The following is a 17495-nucleotide window of genomic DNA, read 5'->3' as shown; positions in this document are numbered from 1 at the left end:
GCTGAGGCTCGCACACGCCGCGGAGCGAGCAGCGGGGAGTGGGACCGGCAGCCCCGAGCCCGGGCAGGCTCCCCCGGCGCAGTCCTTACCCGCAGCGCCGCCAGGTCGATGCCGTCCAGGCTGCGGGCCATGGCTCCTTTAGCGCTGCCGCGGGCGGCCCGCGCAGCGAGCCGGGCATGCCCGGCCGGCCCAGCGCCCTCCCGGCCCGGGCGCCGCCGCCGCCGGCAACTTTAGCGGAGGGAGCAGCTCGGGGAAAAGTTTGCGAGGAAGTGACGTGCGAGCCGGGGGGTCGGGGCCACCTGCGCCGGCGGGCGGGGGCGGCCGCGCTCGGCACCCCGGGCGCGCTCCCCGCGGGCGGGAGCCGGGATCGCCCCGGCGAGGTGGGACCGGACCGGGGAGTTCCCCGCACGCACCGCCCCGGGGAGGGCCGGGCCGGCAGCGGGACCCCGCCGGTGCCGCAGCTCCCAGCGCACGGGGCGATGCACCAGCAACTAACCAAACCCAAACCCCCCAAAACTGCAGTGACAGCGTCCAAAGATGAGGATTTATACACACACGGCTGAGCCACTGCCAACCCCTTCCCCTCGGGTGACGGGCGCTGCGAACACGAGCCCAGGGAGATGACAGCAGCGATGGTCCCAGGGATGCTCCAGGGATGCTCCCAGGAATGCTCCCAGGAATGCTCCCAGGGATGCTCCAGGGATGCTCCCAGGGACGCTCCCGGGCTCGGCTCATCCCGCATCCCCACGCGAACAGAGCACGGGCCGTGCCCGCGGTGCGGAGCCCGCAGCAGCCGCTCGGGCAGCCCGGCCCGCAGGCACATCGCATCCCCCGCAGCCCCTCGGAGCCGCCGCTCCCCGGGAACTGGGACGGCAGGGAGAACACGCAGTAGTGTAGCAGGCTGGAAGGACTTGCGGGTATTCTTGGGCCTCGTATTATAGAGACAAGTATCAGTGGAAACGCACATTTCTGAGATAATGTCCTTAAACACTCTCAAGGGATGTTCCGGGCGCTGTCCCCTCGCAGAGAGCGAGCAAAGGGGCAGAAATTCTCAATCAGTACTTCCACAGTTGCAGACATAAAATCAAGACAAAGTGGTTGAAGTGCCTTTGGTGCCTATTAGCACACCAGGAGGGCTGCAATGCCAGCAGCGAGGGGCAGTGTTGTAATAAAGGCGTTTGGCAATTTCCTTGAAAGAAGTGCTGATGCTTCACTCAGCTTCAGAGTATTCTTGTACAACAGCCCGCGTTGGGTACATTATTGCTAATGTGACCCTGAGTTCGAGCTCTCTGCCTGCCTTCGGGCCAGCATTTGGAGGCTCTGCTACACAGTTGAGGCCAATCTCTGCATTAAAGTGTAAGTTTGTAAGAACTAAACGTGCAGTGCAGCAGAAATCCACACACAGCCACAGCCCAGCCCCCTGCTCTCCCCTGGGCAGCATTTAGAAAATTCTGGCGCTCATGTCACCTTTGTCAAAGCTAAGCCAGAGCTTTGCTCCCCATTTGAGCCTTCCTGCCTTACATAAATGCATCATTAGCCTTTTTGCTTGTGTTATTTCTCACAATCCCTATTTATCTCTTCTCTCTAACCTTCAGGCTGTCCTTTGTCTCCTGCCACTTTCCACTTCCTTCCTGCCTCCCAGTGAGAACGGGTGTGAAACTCCTGACTGCTCTCTACCCAATGCCCTCTCCCTCTCCATCTCAGATCCTTGGCTGAAATTATTCCTGCCTGCCTTGCTGACCTCTGATGAGTGCTCAACTTGAGGATTAGTTTCCACTTGACAACACTCTACCCCAAAATGAGAAGTATTAAAGTGTTTAGAAGTATAACATGGCTTGTAGTATTTTACAGGCAGGGTCACTGTCCCTGCTTTGTGCTTGTACCAGCACTGCCTTCCCCTGCACCCTGCTGGAAGTTCCTGTGGGTGCTCCAGCCCCCTCACACCCTGCAGGCTGAGCAGCTGTTCCCGTGCTGCTGAGGAAGGCAGAGCATCATTCCCCATCAAGGCCTTGCAGGTCCAGCAGGAGCCACAGCTGCTTCTGTCACTGACACGCACAGCAGATCTGGTGAGGCTGCAAATGCCGCCAGGACAAGGGTACTTTACACGGTAGAACCAGATTTACAAGGCCTGATTTCCTCACCAGCCTGCTGACTGGTTCTACAGACACAGAAATGTGCTCCAGGTGTCCCCCCTGGCCTCGTGCCCGCTCCTGGCACTTCCTCCCCACAGCCCTGACCAAACAGGGGCTTGTGCTGCTGTGACCTGTGAGCAGCCTCCCCACCTTGTCCTTCTGCAGGAAGCTCTGTGGCAGAGAAACTCCCAGGAATCAGAATTTCCCTGCATGAGTGCAATTTTTAATAAACCCACATTCACCTTCCCAATAATAAAAAATGAACAGGTTCCCTTAACAATAAATTCAATTTTAAAAATTGAACAACTAAAGCATAGCAAACATAAGAGACAATTAAATGCTATCTGTACAACTTCCCTCTCCAACAGCCAACTTCAGCTACCAGAGACCCAAACACAAAATCCTTTTAAATGTCTCTGTGCATGCAAAGGATGTTTTGTATTAAAAGGGAAGTGCAAGAATGAAGGGGAAAGAACTTCCTTTGTTTCACCAAAGGAAATGCCATTGTACCCCAGAAGTGCTGGGCTAATTCTGAGCTCTTCTGTCATCATCCTAACACAGATTTGGGTCCACAATAATCCTACCAAGAGTAATTGCCCCTGCCAGATGTGACACTCAGTAAAGGAAGAGAGTGTTTAAAGCTGAGGCTCAAATTGACGTGCTGGCTTGTTTCCTCCAGCTTTGTTTACATTGGGACTTAGCTACAGGTGTGAAACTGGCAGAGAAATAAACACGATATCTCATAAGATAACAAGATTTCTGGTCTACAGGAAATAAACAGCTTCTTAAACTGAGGGCTTGGCCTGAGAAAGACAAACTGACTCTTTGCAGTATTTCTCTGTTCTCTGAACTGTAAATTCAGCCAAATCATCATTCAGAAAAACTCCAACACACATGAAAATGTTATTGAAATACTCAACCAGATAGTGCTCAGGGAATGGACATCCCTGCCTCTCCCTTTGCTGTGGGGACAGCCAGGCTCAGCAGCTCATGCCACATCTGTGACTCCAGAGCCAGCCCCCTGCTTGCATTTCCCAGCATTTTCAGGACACAAATCCAACATGAAGCTCAGAAATCCCAAAGCTCAAGTCAGGCTCCCTGCTATAGGCATAGGAGACAAATCCCTCCTCAAGCCTCTGGGTTCCCCTGCTCCCATCCCCGTGTGCCAGCCTTGCCCAGGGCTGCAGCAGCTCCCAGCCCGTGCCCCAGGGTCAGACAGGATCTCCAGGATCTCCAGCCTTCCCTGGCACTGGAGCACTCCCTGGGAGATGATTTTGTGGAAGGTTTTTACCTTCTGTAAGGAACCTGTGTTATGCCCATGCCTGAGGCACTGATCAAATTGATGCTGACTCTCCAACACCAGCACTTTTCTCCCAGAATAAAAACACTACAAAAAATTCTCCATTACTTTTGGCTTTTATATAAACTAGAGATTTTAGACATCTCCTTAGTGCCTCTTTAGGGGACAACCCTTGTCTGGCTAAGGTTGCACATTAAAACTCTTCAAAGCCTTGTGTGCAGCCTGGATGTGTCTGGGTGCTAGCTTGGCAGCAGCCACACCAGGAGCACAATTTCATGGCCACAGAAAAGCAGAGAACACTTTTATCAGGCCACACCTTGGAGAATACCAGGATAACTTAGTGCAGCTGCTGCAAAATGTTTTTGGACTGCGAAAGGAAGGTTTGAGTTTCAGGCCATGGACATCCACTTACATTCCAATTTAGTTAAAAAAGGCAAAAAATATGAACTACCAACACAATCCAATTCATATCTTCAGCATTCCTGGGACCCATCCCTACAGTGCCTGGAAATCACAGTAAAGTGTCATTGTTTTCAATGCATTGTTGGATTGTGCTCTGAATATTTCTCATGCTTTCTCCTATTTGACCTAAAGAAAATTCCCACTTCATTCCAAACACAGTAAGGCTGGGCCAGAAAATAATATTTAAACCTGGATCTGTCTTCAGATTTCCACTTTGCAGAGACTGCTGCATTAGGATCAAGAGACAGGGTTGCTATCCTGAGTAAACTGGAAATACCAGAGCTCCAGACAAACAAACCAAAGCAGTAATTTCCCGTACAGTACTCAGAAGCACATACAGTAGTTTTCAGGTCTTTAAAAATTAAATAACTTTTTTCTGTTCCTGGCAAACATGCTAGTTCAGTTGCACAGGATATCCAAAATGAGACCAAGCAGTTTCCTTCCCAAAGGATTCCTGAGTGGACAGGCAAGCTGGAAAAAGTGTCTCTGACTGCTGTAACCCCAGCCAGGATGTCCGCCTCATTTCCCAGGGCTAAAACTTAATGTATGGGTGTCCCACAAAACATACACTGCTCCAAATGCCGCTCACTGGGGCTTTTTCAGGAGTTTGTTTTCTTTCAGTGGTGCCCAGAGCAGGGACCTGTGCCAGGCTGCACACACACACAGCTGGGGGAGCTCCCTCCTCTCCCTGCACACCGATAACCCTGACCCAGCACTTCACAGCATTGTTTCAGCTCAGCCCTTCGGGCTTTCTCAAGGAAACAAAAGCTGCCCTGGGGGTTTCCAGCTTCCCTGCAGCCCAGCACACAGCCCTGCTCCCCCTGGAATCAGCCACACCAGCCCCTCCAGGGAGAGCAGCCCTATCCTCTGCAAGGATGGAGCTTTGCTCTCCTGCCTCTGCACTCTGTTCCAGCACCAGCTGAATCCTCAGCAGTGATTTTGGCCATAATAAATTAATTAAATAGATAACTGCTTCCCGGTGTCAAAGCTGTTTCTATTATTTTGTCTCTCCATGAGAATTTTTCCTACTCTGATTTTCTTTCCTTTCTTGTGTCACTGAGTATTTCACTGTGGCTCTGCCTTATATCAGAATACCAAGTCAGTATCTCCCTGCTGCAATGATACCAGTGCACAAAGGCTGGCTGGCAATTTTGCAAAATAAAGATAATTTATTGAAATAAATTGAACTCTCACGTTTTGTATAACTATTGTATCTTGCTGCTGTGCAGCCATCTGCCTTGGTAGAGGCTTTTCCCTTCCCTCCCATCTTCTGCAAATTTATTTCTTCATTCAAAATAAGAACACTTTGAAACACTTTGGAAGGAACAGTAGCTATATGTTACTAGGTCATCAGATCCCAATGGAGTTTATGAATACCATAATGAATTTCAGCCCAACATCTGTCTGCTCTCTGAAACAGATGCAATTAGGAAAAAAATAGCTGCTGCCTCTTCTCAGGCAGATCTCTCAGTTAAAAAAACCAAAAGCAAAAACCAACAAAACCCCCCAAAAACAAAACACAAAGAAAACTGCCAATGCACAGTTTAATCACTACCACATTAAATTTATCAGTCAAAATATCACATGGCAGACAGTCTTTTTCTGAAAGCAAGACAAGCTGTGGTAATTCTGGCAGACAAGCAGGGCTTTTTGACTTCAGAAAATCCTGCAGGCATGGCTTTGCCAACCAAACACTAACTCTGGATGACTCAGACCACGGTTCCCTTTTATCCAAACCACTGTAGTTTGGTGGTTGGCTAAAAAGGAACTGGTATCTGAATCACCCTTAGCTGGGAGGAATTGTCAGATTAAAGTCTTGGGCATGGGGTTTTGGGGGCAGGGTGTTGGTTTGGTTTCTGTTCCCTTCTTTCCCAAAGGAAAAAACCCCAAATATCAACAACTTTAAATGTGGGGACACCTTTCTTACTCAAAAAATTATTTTAAAAAACATTAACTTTATCCTATCTTTTTAACCATCTCAATGTTGTGTTTCAATTTAGGCACATTCTCAGTAAATTAAACAGATTTTTTCAGCCCTGTTGCAAGTCTAACCTGTGCCTCAAAAAATTGCACAATTTTAACCCTGCCTTAGCTACAAAAAAAGCCCAACTCATTGCTCAAGTCCCTCTTACACATCTGCATTTCCCAGGCCCTCTGCTTCTCCTTTTCTTAGAGGAGGGAAAAAAAAGCAAAAGAGGAACTGCAATTTATAAACCTCTATCCAGCCCTCTGGAACAAAACCTGCCCTCTGTGACCTATTAAACATCTTTGGGGAAGTCTCCTCTATTCTCGCTCCAACTTCCAAGCTGCTTTTCATCTCGGTATTTTGCCAGCTCTGACCATTTCAAACACACTTGGGTGCCCCAGTGCAGCGCCTGAGTGCTTCAAATTCTCCTCTTTTCCTCGAGGGAAATGTATCCTGTGTTTGCGAGGCTGCCTAATTTGTGTGTGTGTGTCTTCTGGATGGGAAAGGCAAAGGGAAGCTCATTTAGGCACTGAGCACCAGCATCCTCTTCCAGCAGTAACTAATGAATGAGTCTGTGACTTTTCCTGCAGATCTATCTAAACATTCTCTATCTTTGTATATTAATAACCTGCATTTAACTTCCAGCCAAGTTTCATTGTGCCTGTATCACCATGCTCAGCCTGGAGAGCTCTCGTGGGGCTCTGGCAGCCTCTCTGCATTTTGGGCAGAGCCCTGAGTGGGTGCCCTCGCCTTGGTGCTGCTGCTGCTCAGTGCAGCTGCCAGCTGAGACTGCAAACATTTAAAAATTAAATCAAACAAGTTGTTCAGCGGTTTGGGAAGAATGGGAAGGCTCAGTGCATCTGCCAGTCATTCACTGATATTTAGCCATGGAAGTTCTGTGGGAAGGAAATGTGTTTGCACAGGTCTGAGACTGGGTGCATTCACTGTTTTGATTGATAAGTTGGAAACAGCTGCTAAATTAAACAATAAAAAACATTGAAACAATATTCACCTCGTGCCAGGCTCGGTGCAAGCCCAGCCTGCACACAGTGGGTGAAAGCTGTGGCACAGACCCTCCTCTCTTTGCCTGGACAGTGCCCAGAGCCCAGAGACACAAACTGTGCCAGATCTGAGGGGACACCTCAGTGCAATAATACTGTGGGACAGGGGCTGGTGGGATCAGCTCCATAAGCAAGGAAAGACAGGGAAGGGACTTTCCCTCCAACACTGCTTTGGGAGGCTGCAGCTCCAGCCTCTTTCTAGCAATGCACACAGCAGAAATGGAGACTTGGATTCAGTTAAAGGAAGGGACACAAAAGTTAATACTGAGGCCAAAATGGTTTAATGTGTCCACTTGGAATAGCTAAAGGTCTAACCTTATTAAAAAGAGAAGTGACTTTTTTATTTTCTCCTAAGGAGAAAATAGTGGCATTGTAATCACATGAGATATAATGAGAGCCAGTAGCTGAAGCAGAAACCAAACAATATAAACCATAACCCCCCCCAAAACTAAAAAAAACTCCAACAAAGTAGAAACAAAGGCACCACATGCTCCCAGACCTCCTGGTTTCCATTTCTCATGGGTCTCATGGGTCCATTTCTGGTTCTTAGGGTGTGAAAGAGTGCTCAGACCTCCCCAAATCAGAGCTCTTTCAGCAGCCTCTCAGACAGCTCTACCAGTCCAAAGGCACTGGGGAGCCAGGTGTCCTGGCCACAGCAGCTCCTGTGCCAGCCAGGAACTGGCAGGAAACTCTCCTGTCCCCTCTGGAGAGCTGCAGGAGCCACGGCACAGCCAGGCCCTCAAATGCCACCCTACACCATGCCTGGGCTTCACTTTCTAGCAGGGAGATTTGGGGATTTAAACCAGCTTCCCTTTTCACAGCAGCTTAAGTTCTTTAAGGAGTTTAGCTCCATAAGCCAATTAAACATCTTTAAGTCCTTGAGCTCTCCTACCTTCCCCAAGCAGTTTGCATGCTTACATGGTTTACAGGCTGAAAGCTGATTTCTCCCAGCCAGGACCTGAGCATCTTACGGGGTCACAGGCCAAGCAATCCCAGCAGAGTCAGCAAGTCTGGAATCCCCTGCAGAACTCAGAGTGCTGCATCCTGTGGCCTCCATCCTGAGAGCAAATTCTTGCCTGTTTGGAAAAGGCCAACTCCACCTTTATTCCTTTGCTTTCCAGAAGCCCCAGCTCTAGGAATGGATGGCCCATGGGCTCATAAACTTTACACACTGAGAGTGGGAGCAGAGCAGTTATTATCCTCATTTACACATCCCCTGTGGAAGTGCAGGCAAACAGAACTGCTGTCATCCCCTTGGGTCCCATCCCAGTGCCTCATCTCCCCTTCCTGCCTTTTTCCTTTGGATAGTTAGCACTACAAGTAGGAGAACAGTAGTACAGTCATTTGATATTTGAATATGAAAGCTTAGAACCAAGTCTCTGAAGTACTGGTCTAGGCTTTTATCTTAGGGTTTCTTTCTACTTGTTTTTAAATGGACAAATCAGCAGCATCTCGAAAGCCAGAAAACCACAACATAAAATTTTATGAGAAGCTATCACCAGCCCCCTTTATTTCCTGTAAGACATCCTGCATAGCTAGATATACTTTTATATATGTTTCCTGTAAGACATGTCCTGCATGGCTAGATATATCTATATATAAAATATATGGATTTACATTATATATATGTTTAAAAAATCATTGTATATCTCCTAAATGCTCTTTTTAAGTCAGTTAATAACCATATGTCATTATGTTGTCAGAATAGAGTTTTAACTCCTTCAAAGAAAAACCAACACGCTGCAGTAACAATATGATTCTGTAAAGAGTTGTGGATTAACATTCAGTGACCACTGAATCTTCTCTGTGATTAAAAATCCCCACCAGCTGCCCAATCTGCTTTTGTCAGTGAACTTGCTGTCATTTTACAGCAATAAATAAACAGTTTGCCCACGTACTTGAGGTCAGTCCTGCTTATGCCTGAAAAGGAACATTTCCATGAGTGTTGTGTGAAGGGCAAACCCAGAGTTCTGGAGCTGCTCAAGGTCACCATTCTGTTTCTTCTAAAGCAGTGACAAATCATCCCAGAAGGATGTGACACCGAGGCCCAGCCCTGGACCCTAAGCAGATGTGAGGGTGCTGGAATGGGGTATCCCAGCTGAATCCTGTCCCATAAAGCACTTTGTGCTGTTCATTACTGAACCCAACTCACCGAAGCCTTTGTGCAACTTGGCCACTGCAGCTTCACTGCGGATTGAACACACCAGCACAGCTGTGCTGCAGAGGAAGGAGTGGTGCCCCCACCATGGTCCATCACACTTCCTCCAGAGCTTCCCACCCCCAGTTTTGGGGCACCCCAGCTGTGACTCGGTGGATTTTGGGTGGTTTCTGGGTGGTTTTGGCCACCCCAGCACTGCTGCCCTTGGCTGTGCTGAGCCCTGTGGGATACAGGGGGGCTGTGTCCCAGCCTGGCTGTCCTGTGGGCTCCCCCATGTGCTCAGCACCTTCTCTGCTTTACCCCGCTCAGTGAGAGCAGGGTGCTCAGGCTGCCTGAGAGCAGCCATGCACACACTGGGGGTGCTCACACTCCTCTCTGAGCCTCATGCTTTGTGCCATCTCCTGCTTTGAAGCAGCAGTACCACTTCCTTTCTTTTTCCCAGGTTTTTTTCTCTGATCAATGTAAAAAAAAATTAAAACCCAATAGAAAAAAAAAACCAAAAAACCCAGAAAACTTTCAGTTTAACTCTGCAGTGCTTGAACCCTTTTGTTCTTTTTGCTGGATTTATGTCATCCCGCAGAGATCAATTGTTTTCTTTCTTGTCCAGGCATGTCCTCCTGCTCAGGCTGATAATTTGTTCTACTTGTGTGTGGCTGCACGGGTCTGGACTTTCCCTTGACATTTCTGTGAACAGTGTAGCAAAGGCTGGTAGTGTTTATCCTCATTCCCTTTCTCCTTTTTCCTTATTTTGATTATTCTCCCATACCAGTGCTGGCTGTTTCTCCAGTCATATTAATCCTCTTTGTGGCCACCTCCAATTTTCCAATGCATATGCTGGCATTAAATTGCCTGTTATCCTGTCCTAATTTCCATGTTACAACTACTCAGAGGATAATAAAAATTTATCTATTATTTTTCTCTTTCCCTTTGCATTGTTTATTGTTCATCTGTACTGGGAGGGCTTGTGAGTCCTTTCATGACTGTTATTTTTTCCACATGTCCAAGCTCAAACTGAGAATAAGAAAGCTTCCAGGGCTGATCCCTCCTTGGCCAGAATTTCTATTGCATTTTTATTTTTAACCTTTTGAGAGCATTTTGTGCAGTTTTGCCTTTCCAGCTCTGGGATAGGAACCTGAGGGTGGCAGAGGAGGCTCATTGGGCCATTTCTGGGGTGACTCTGCAGTCAGATGTGCTGAGGCTCTTTGCAGAGCTCAGGCCAAGAGAAAGGTGAGTGAGACCTGCTTGCCCTTAAGGTCAGGAGGGACAATTCTGGCCTCTGTGATTTTTGTGGTCTTTTAGAGCACAGCTGACTTCTTCAGGGAAGATTTGGTTGGTTTGTGTGGGAAGCTCACTTCTTAAAATTTGGTGCAGTAATTGATGCCCTACCTGTGTAAAATTGGGGAAGGGGGTGACTGTGGTTTTGTACTGCAGAAGGCAATCTGAAAATACCCCTGGTAACTTCCCTCCATGCTAGAGGGAATCACAAGTTCTGCCAAGCCACATCACATTAACTAATCCAGTTACAAAAACACAGACCCTGGAACTCACAGGTCTTTTTAGTCCTTGACAGAGACCATTGGACCAGCTGAAGCCCAGTGCTCAGAGTTATTACAGTCTTCCCTTTAAGCCACCCAGATTAATGGAACAAATTCTCATTCAGTGAAATCAGGTACAGATCCCCGGTGACTACACTGATTTGACTCTGGCTTTTGAGCAGTATAAATTACAGCAGAATATCATTATTAATTTCAGCTGTCCCCTGTCCTGGCAAATTATCATTCATCTCCCTAAATGGGTATCTCAGCTGGAGACCTTTATTTTATCATTTCAGTGGAAAAAATCTGCACTGTTTCCTCCCTCCAAATTAGCAGTCTGTGATTTCCCTGGAGAAGTCTTTCTTAGATGTATTGCTGATTAGTGCTTGACTAACAGGCACCAGCACATTTTTTACTTCCCAACACATACCTGAAATCTCTCCCAGCTCCATGGCTGCCTGCTCAGGAGTTAGTCACTTCCTCCATGGCCTGTAGGGAAGACAGCAAAGTTAAAGAAATGCTCAATTCTAACAAAGAACCGAGCATTTCTGACACCAGCTTATTGTTGGTGTGTCACTGCTCACATGTACACTGAACAAATTTCATTCCAAAAGGAAAACACTCAGGCTGAGGCCAGGGCTGACCATTAGAGACTGATTTCTTGATGGTGCCTGGTAAGCTTCTGAATCAACCAAGCACCATGAAATGTGATTTTTAAGTGTCACAGTCAGCCTCACTGCCCAAGTGCTGCATTTCAAGGTGCCCACAAGGAACTTTTCCCTTCCCAGAGCCAGGGAATTGCTCATGTGGCCCAGTGCAAGGTACTGGTTAAACATGACAATGTTTTGTCAGGGAAATGGTGCAGGGTGTTTGTGGGGATCAGCTGGGATGGCCCAGCCCATGGTAAAACTGGGAAAAAGCACAGAGGGCTGGGGAGGTCAGCCCAAGGGAAAGTCCCATTCCCAGTGGTGCCAAAGCCATGAGGACACTGAGGCTGATGATTATGTGAGGTTGTTCTGCTCCAGCTGCTTTGGGAAAACACTGCTTCCACAGCACAGTTTTTAAGTACTATTAAAGAAGGTAAAAACTTGCTGTAAGTGAAGCCGGCCCTGGCTGGGTGACCTGCTTTCCTTCAGCCACTCCTACATTGCAGCTTTGCCAGTGCTATTCCTGTGGCTTTTTGCTGGCTTAGGGGGAGTGAGTATTAGAAATCAGACCCACTGTGATTTAAAAGAGCTTTTCTGAAATGCATCTTGTCCCGTGGAAGGGACAGTGACAGCTCCTGGAGCCCTGTGCCCTGGATGCTGCCCCAGATGGGCATCCCTGTGCCATCCCTCCCACTGTGCCCTTCTGCCTCTCCCACCTCAGCTTCTGCCATCCCTGCACATCCCTCTGCACTTTCCCTGGCTCTCTTGGAGACAATTGGTGCTTTACAGTCTTACTGTAAAATAACAAGAATCAGGCTTTTAAAATCAGGAAGAAGAGACTTCTGTGCTTTTGCTATAATCGCTCCATATGCTCCTCTGACAATTTCCATGACCTTATTTCTCAAAAAAAAAAAAAAAAAAGAAGAAAAAGACAACTCCCATCATCCCTCAAGTCTCAGAAGAGCCCTCCATACAGTAAAGGAGAAGCAGATGCTGCCAGCTCTCTATCTGGATCTCTTCTTACACATGTTTAACCCTCAGGGTACAATGGATGCTGAGAATTACTCTTTCGTAACATTTGTTTGGCTGCCAGAAAGGAAAAATGATTAGCAGCTCAAAGGTTACATTGCTATATTTTGCAAGAGAAGCCCTTGTCATGGGCTGCCTGTGTTTTGCTGGCTGTGGATGTGAGCTGTGATGCCCCTGGGGCTCTCTGCCCACTGGGCTGTGCTGCCCCAGCTCTCTGCCCATCCCAGTGCTCTGCACTGCTGCTCTGCAGGGCTGTTTGTCCTCTCTCCCCCCATGGGCAGCAGCACCCAGACATCACAAGGGGTGCCCAGACCTTGGAGGGGTACCCCAGACCTAATGTCTCATCTCCCACTTAATGTGAATGACCATGCCCAGCTTTATTGGCACATAAAACACTTCCTGCTCTGTGCAATGCTATTCCCACACCCTCTCCCTAGACTTCAATATGTTAAAAACAAGTAAGATTATAAATTTTTAAGATATAGTTAATGGTTTAAGAAAGGGATTTAAAGTAAATTGTCCAATTAATGACTATTGCTATTGTTTCCTTTATTAGCCCCTTATTAGCCTGTTTCCTGAGGGCAGAGCTGTTTGGATAGGATTTACCTCTCTTTGGACCCGGAGGAGCTGAGAAATTTGGTATAAATAGCTTTAGAAACCTTTTTGTAGTTTTTAGAGCAGGCTGCAATGATCACAAGATGCTGCTGCCATCGTGTCTGAGCAGAGCCCCTGCCCTGCACATCCCAGCAGTGCCAGCATGGGCTGTGGTGCTGGGCAGTGCTGGTGGGCAGTGATGGTGAGCAATGGTGGGTGATGGCTCCCTCCCCTCCTGTGTCAGCTCCTGCCCCTCTCTGCCCCTCTGTGCTGTTCTGTGGCATCCCCTGGACACACTCACCCAGCCTGGCTGCTTCTGCCCACAGAGCCCTTGTGCTTGTGTTTCACACCTGGGGCTCTGCCAAGGACAAGCCAGGTGAGCAAGTTCATCAACATCCTCCTTTGGTTTGTTGTCCCAGGCCGCTCACGTTTGTTCCACAATAAAGGGGCTGCTCTGAATTATCTCTGCACTAACTGCACCCACACCTGCATTGGTCTGGGCAGTTTGTGCAGAGGGTAACTGAAATTTCTGGCCCTGGGTTGAAGCCTTCCTTGCAGATTGTCACTGTCATATCACAGATGATTCTTCTGTTCGTTTTGTTGATGGGTGAAAGCAATGATGTTTGAACTTTGTTCAAATTTTCCCTGAGCTTGGCAGCATAAGAGCTCTAATGGGGTTCAGGCTGCCTGTTAGGTACAAATTATATGTCAGTTCAGTGCTTTCCCTCCTGTCTTCTCTTGCCAATAATTTGCTCCAGCACACAGAATTCCTGTCATCCCACCAGCCTGCCTCCTTCCAAAGTCACTTCAGTGCCCACGATCAGCTTCTGTCTTCTCCCCTCTCTGCAGTGAGCTGCTGATCCCCCACAGAAGCAGCACAATTCTCTGTGGGAGAGCTCAGCTGAACCCCAAACAGCCCCACTGTGACCCCTCGGGCACACCCAGAGGTTGCTCACACAGGCCGGAACACGATGTGGCCACAGAGCCAGGATGAGGCAATTTGCCCTGGAGTTACCAGCCCAGTCCAGGGAATATTATCTACTGCTCAGAACTCCAGACTGAGAGACTGTGAGCACAGCCCAAATTCTGCCTTTGGTTTTTTTGTAAGATCTTGGGTAAAATGGTTCTAAACCCTATTTTTCATTTGCTAAAGGGTGGATGAAAATACTTCCCCAGAGGAGTTAGGTGTTAGATTGATTGTTTCATGATCACAAAGCCTTTGATATCCTTTAATCAAAGAGTTGTTAAGGGTTTTAAAGGTTGTTATAATCTGTGGAAGAGATGCTAATTCTCTGTGTGCAGCCTATGCAGAACATGGAGTCTCTAATGTTATTTGGGGACTAAATATTAAGTGCTCCCTTCAAGATGCTGACAGAAGTTACCTTTCAGCCTCACACACGAGCTGATTAGAGTATAGTGTGCTTTGAAAGCTTCTTCACTTCTCATTAGACCCTCTCTTCCTGAGTCACCTCATAAGAGGCTAATTTGCATCAAGTCTGGGCCACATTAGGGTCTGGATTTCTCATGGAAATACATCTTGGTAGCAAAAGCAAAACCCCTTCTGCCCTCTGCATAAGAATCACTAATTCTCTCCTCCACATCATAAATCCCAAGGCATGCTCTGAATCCCAAATAAGTTTGATTTAGAAAGAAATTAGGTGCATGTTCTTCCTTTGACAGTTTTTATCCCTGCCTTGGCTTGACTGTACTTCTCCATTAAAAGAGGGCACCAGAGATTTGCAAATCCCTCTGTGCAGTGTGCGAGCACACTCTGAACTGGTGCTCCGTTCTCCAGCCAAATTCTTGAGCCCACCTTGCCTTGCTGAGCATGGTGGGTGCCCCACTGCCCTCAAATTTAGCTCTGCTGCTCCATCAGCAGGTCCAGCAGCAGCTGCTGCTCCCACCCCAGGAAACCACTCTGAATATCCTCAGTGGATACTCACAGCCAGGAAAACATTTCCCACCCCCTGCTGTGTACAAAGGAATTACTCTGCAGTCCTAGAAATTGCAAAACTCATCTAATATAAAATACATTGTTCTGTTGTTGTGTTTGTCCTGAAGAGAAGAAAACCCTTAAATCCTTGTAAAGCCAATTACACTCTATCAAAATGAATTAGAGGAGTTTATAGAATACCTACCGTGAGAATCTGGCTCAGCTTGACAAACTGTATTTTTATTATTGTTATTTATTTGCTTTACTGCTTAGTCTGTAGCTATACAATAATATTGCAAAGAAGAGAAAATGCTGACAGGTCATGTTCTGCTTCTATTGGCAGTGCTGATGTTTTATATTTATATGACAAATATCCTGGTAAAGCTTGGTAACTTTTACTTTGTTTCCTTTTTTTTAGACATTGTTTTATACCTCTTTGGAGCAGCCTTATTAACCTCTGAATTTCTCCAGTGGCACTGAAATGATCAAAAAGGTTCTTGTGGTGAGCATTGCAAAGCTGTCCTTCCCTCAGCACCACAAACACTGCAGGTTCTTTCTTCAGGGAAGCATAATATATTGCAGAACACTGTTCTTTGAGTTTGCAAGAGTGTGACATGTCATTACTTTCAATTTTCAAATTCTGCTTGCTTCCTGTAACAAAATATTCCAAAATGTCATATTTTTAACATTTGCTGGGCTGACTACTTCTAAATTGGACCTGTTTCAATCAATGTTATTTATGAAATTTCAAAACCTTAAATACTTCCAAGACAGTAGAGGAAAGTACATTTGTTTACTTTTCATTATTTTATAAACAAATAGAACAATATTGATTATATTAAATCAATATTATTGCACTGTTCACATACCCATTTTCCTTTGGGCTTGAGCAAGGAAATACTTCTGGCATTACATGCAAGTTGAAAACCTGTGGGACTGAAGAAAGTGTGAGGTTTTATTTTGTGGGGAATTTTACCACACATAAAGAAGCAGATTTTTTTTCTTTTTTTTTTCCCTGTGGATGAAACCAAGAAATTCCCATCCAAACAAAAAATGAAATGCTAATTTTAAAATTACCAAGACAAGGGTTCTGAAGCAAGTGGGCTGGCAAGAAATGACATCTTTTTGGGGAACTTCACACAGCATCCATTGAAGTGTGGACAAACACGATGCATTCATACAAGAGCTGCCATTCCCCTTTCTCTCTCTGTGTTTCTGCCTGGAAAAACCCTTGGAGTCTGACTGCTCTCTTCTTCCTCTCCCTTCTTCACATTCTCCACCTTTTTTCCTAGAATCCCAGAAACCCTGCAGCCCCAGCAGGATCCTCAGAGGGTGCCCAGGAGGGGAGGCAGCAGCTGCTGCAGGGATGAGGAGCTGTCCTGCAGGCAGGATCTCTGACCAAGCCACCCCATGGATGAGCTCCCAGCTGCCCACCTGGGGCCCAGAGCAAACCCCCAGTTCTCCCCCGGCCATGAGGAATTCCCCTGTGCTGGCACTGCCAGGATAAGGGCACTGAGGCTTTCCCTGCTGTGGCAGGGCTGTGGGGCCTGGCAGCTCCGCTCCCCTCTGCTCAGACAGACATTGGGAAATGCTCAGAGACCCCAGGAGGGCTCAGCTCTAAAGGCTGCTCAATGCTCTGATTCCTGCCCTTCCAGACCCTGCTCAGAAAACCATTTCTCACTGAATTAAGGGGAATTTAAGTATGTGCTTATGCATTTCGATGAACAGAGAGAGCCTGCTGAATCAAAGGAACTACTGAAAGCAGAGGCCCTTAAAAGCAATTTTTTTTTCCCTATAAAAGTATCTGTTATTTATTCCCAAGTTCTTATCTTGTTTATAACAAAGAATGAACAAAATTCCTTTCCCAAGGCTGGATGGTCCTGGAGCATATCCACACCAAACAGGGACAAAAATAAGCTTCATTTTAGATAGAATAAATAAGCAAATGCCTCTTAGTCTCTTGCCTTCTATCTCTCTCTCTTTTTTGTATTCCTCTGTACACAGCAAGCATAAGATGTTATGGCCTTCTCCAAAATCTGCTGGACTTCATGGAATTCCTTCTGTTGGCTTGAATGGGTTTTGGAGCAGACCTGGTGGCAGAGTATGGCAATATCTTTATAGAGACTTCTCATCAACTGCCTAGAAAAAGGAATATTAATAAAATACCATCCCAACACACAGCCCCCAAGAACTGTCAATATTCACTGTGTTACCTAATTTAAAATTACTCTGTTTTCTTGCTGAACATTCTTCAGGAGCATCAAATCTGTAGCACTGGATAGGCTTCCAACTTCTGGCTCAATTTATAGACAATCTTTAAACCACAATTGCCTCTGAAGTACATCACACACAAAGGTAAAAACAGTACCTCCCAAACATTATCATAAACCATCTTTAAGAGGAATGTGCCCCAAACCAGAAGTCCCCATGGCTGCAGTAAGGATGCTTGCTGCTGGTGGTTTCTGTCACTGGGCAAGGCACAGCCTGGCAAGCTGGGGTGGTGACACAAGCTGCACAGTCAGGGTGGTGTCCTGGCCTCTCCCCTGATAAATCCAGCTGATAAAGCCACCATGGATTTGATGAGACAGGGGAACACAAAATGCCCTTATGCCTTTCTATTTCAGCTGATGAATTTGCTATGATTGAGCTGGGACAATTTTGCCACCAAGGCCCTGACC

The 17495-nt window shown here is 47.0% G+C and overlaps 1 protein-coding gene across 4 annotated transcripts in view; it reads right to left on the bottom strand.

The window, feature by feature from the left end:
* Positions 1 to 11052, bottom strand: part of NRK (Nik related kinase) — a 97479-nt gene extending 86427 nt beyond the window's left edge. For 3 of the 4 annotated variants that reach the window (XM_064712532.1, XM_064712535.1, XM_064712533.1), the window contains exon 1: positions 90 to 240. In XM_064712532.1, the coding sequence (XP_064568602.1) occupies positions 90 to 131 (42 nt within the window). In that variant the 5' untranslated portion in view covers positions 132 to 240. Of the gene's footprint in view, positions 1 to 89; positions 241 to 11044 lie in introns of those variants that run through there. The other variant, XM_064712538.1, reaches the window with a different exon arrangement.
* Between the last annotated feature and the right edge of the window lie 6443 nt (positions 11053 to 17495).

The sequence above is a fragment of the Zonotrichia leucophrys genome, chromosome 4A (assembly GCF_028769735.1).
Source record: "Zonotrichia leucophrys gambelii isolate GWCS_2022_RI chromosome 4A, RI_Zleu_2.0, whole genome shotgun sequence".
In the NCBI taxonomy this organism is placed as follows: Eukaryota; Metazoa; Chordata; class Aves; order Passeriformes; family Passerellidae; genus Zonotrichia; species Zonotrichia leucophrys.
Note: the sequence above shows the minus strand (reverse complement) of the source record. Positions and strands in the feature narration are given on the sequence as shown.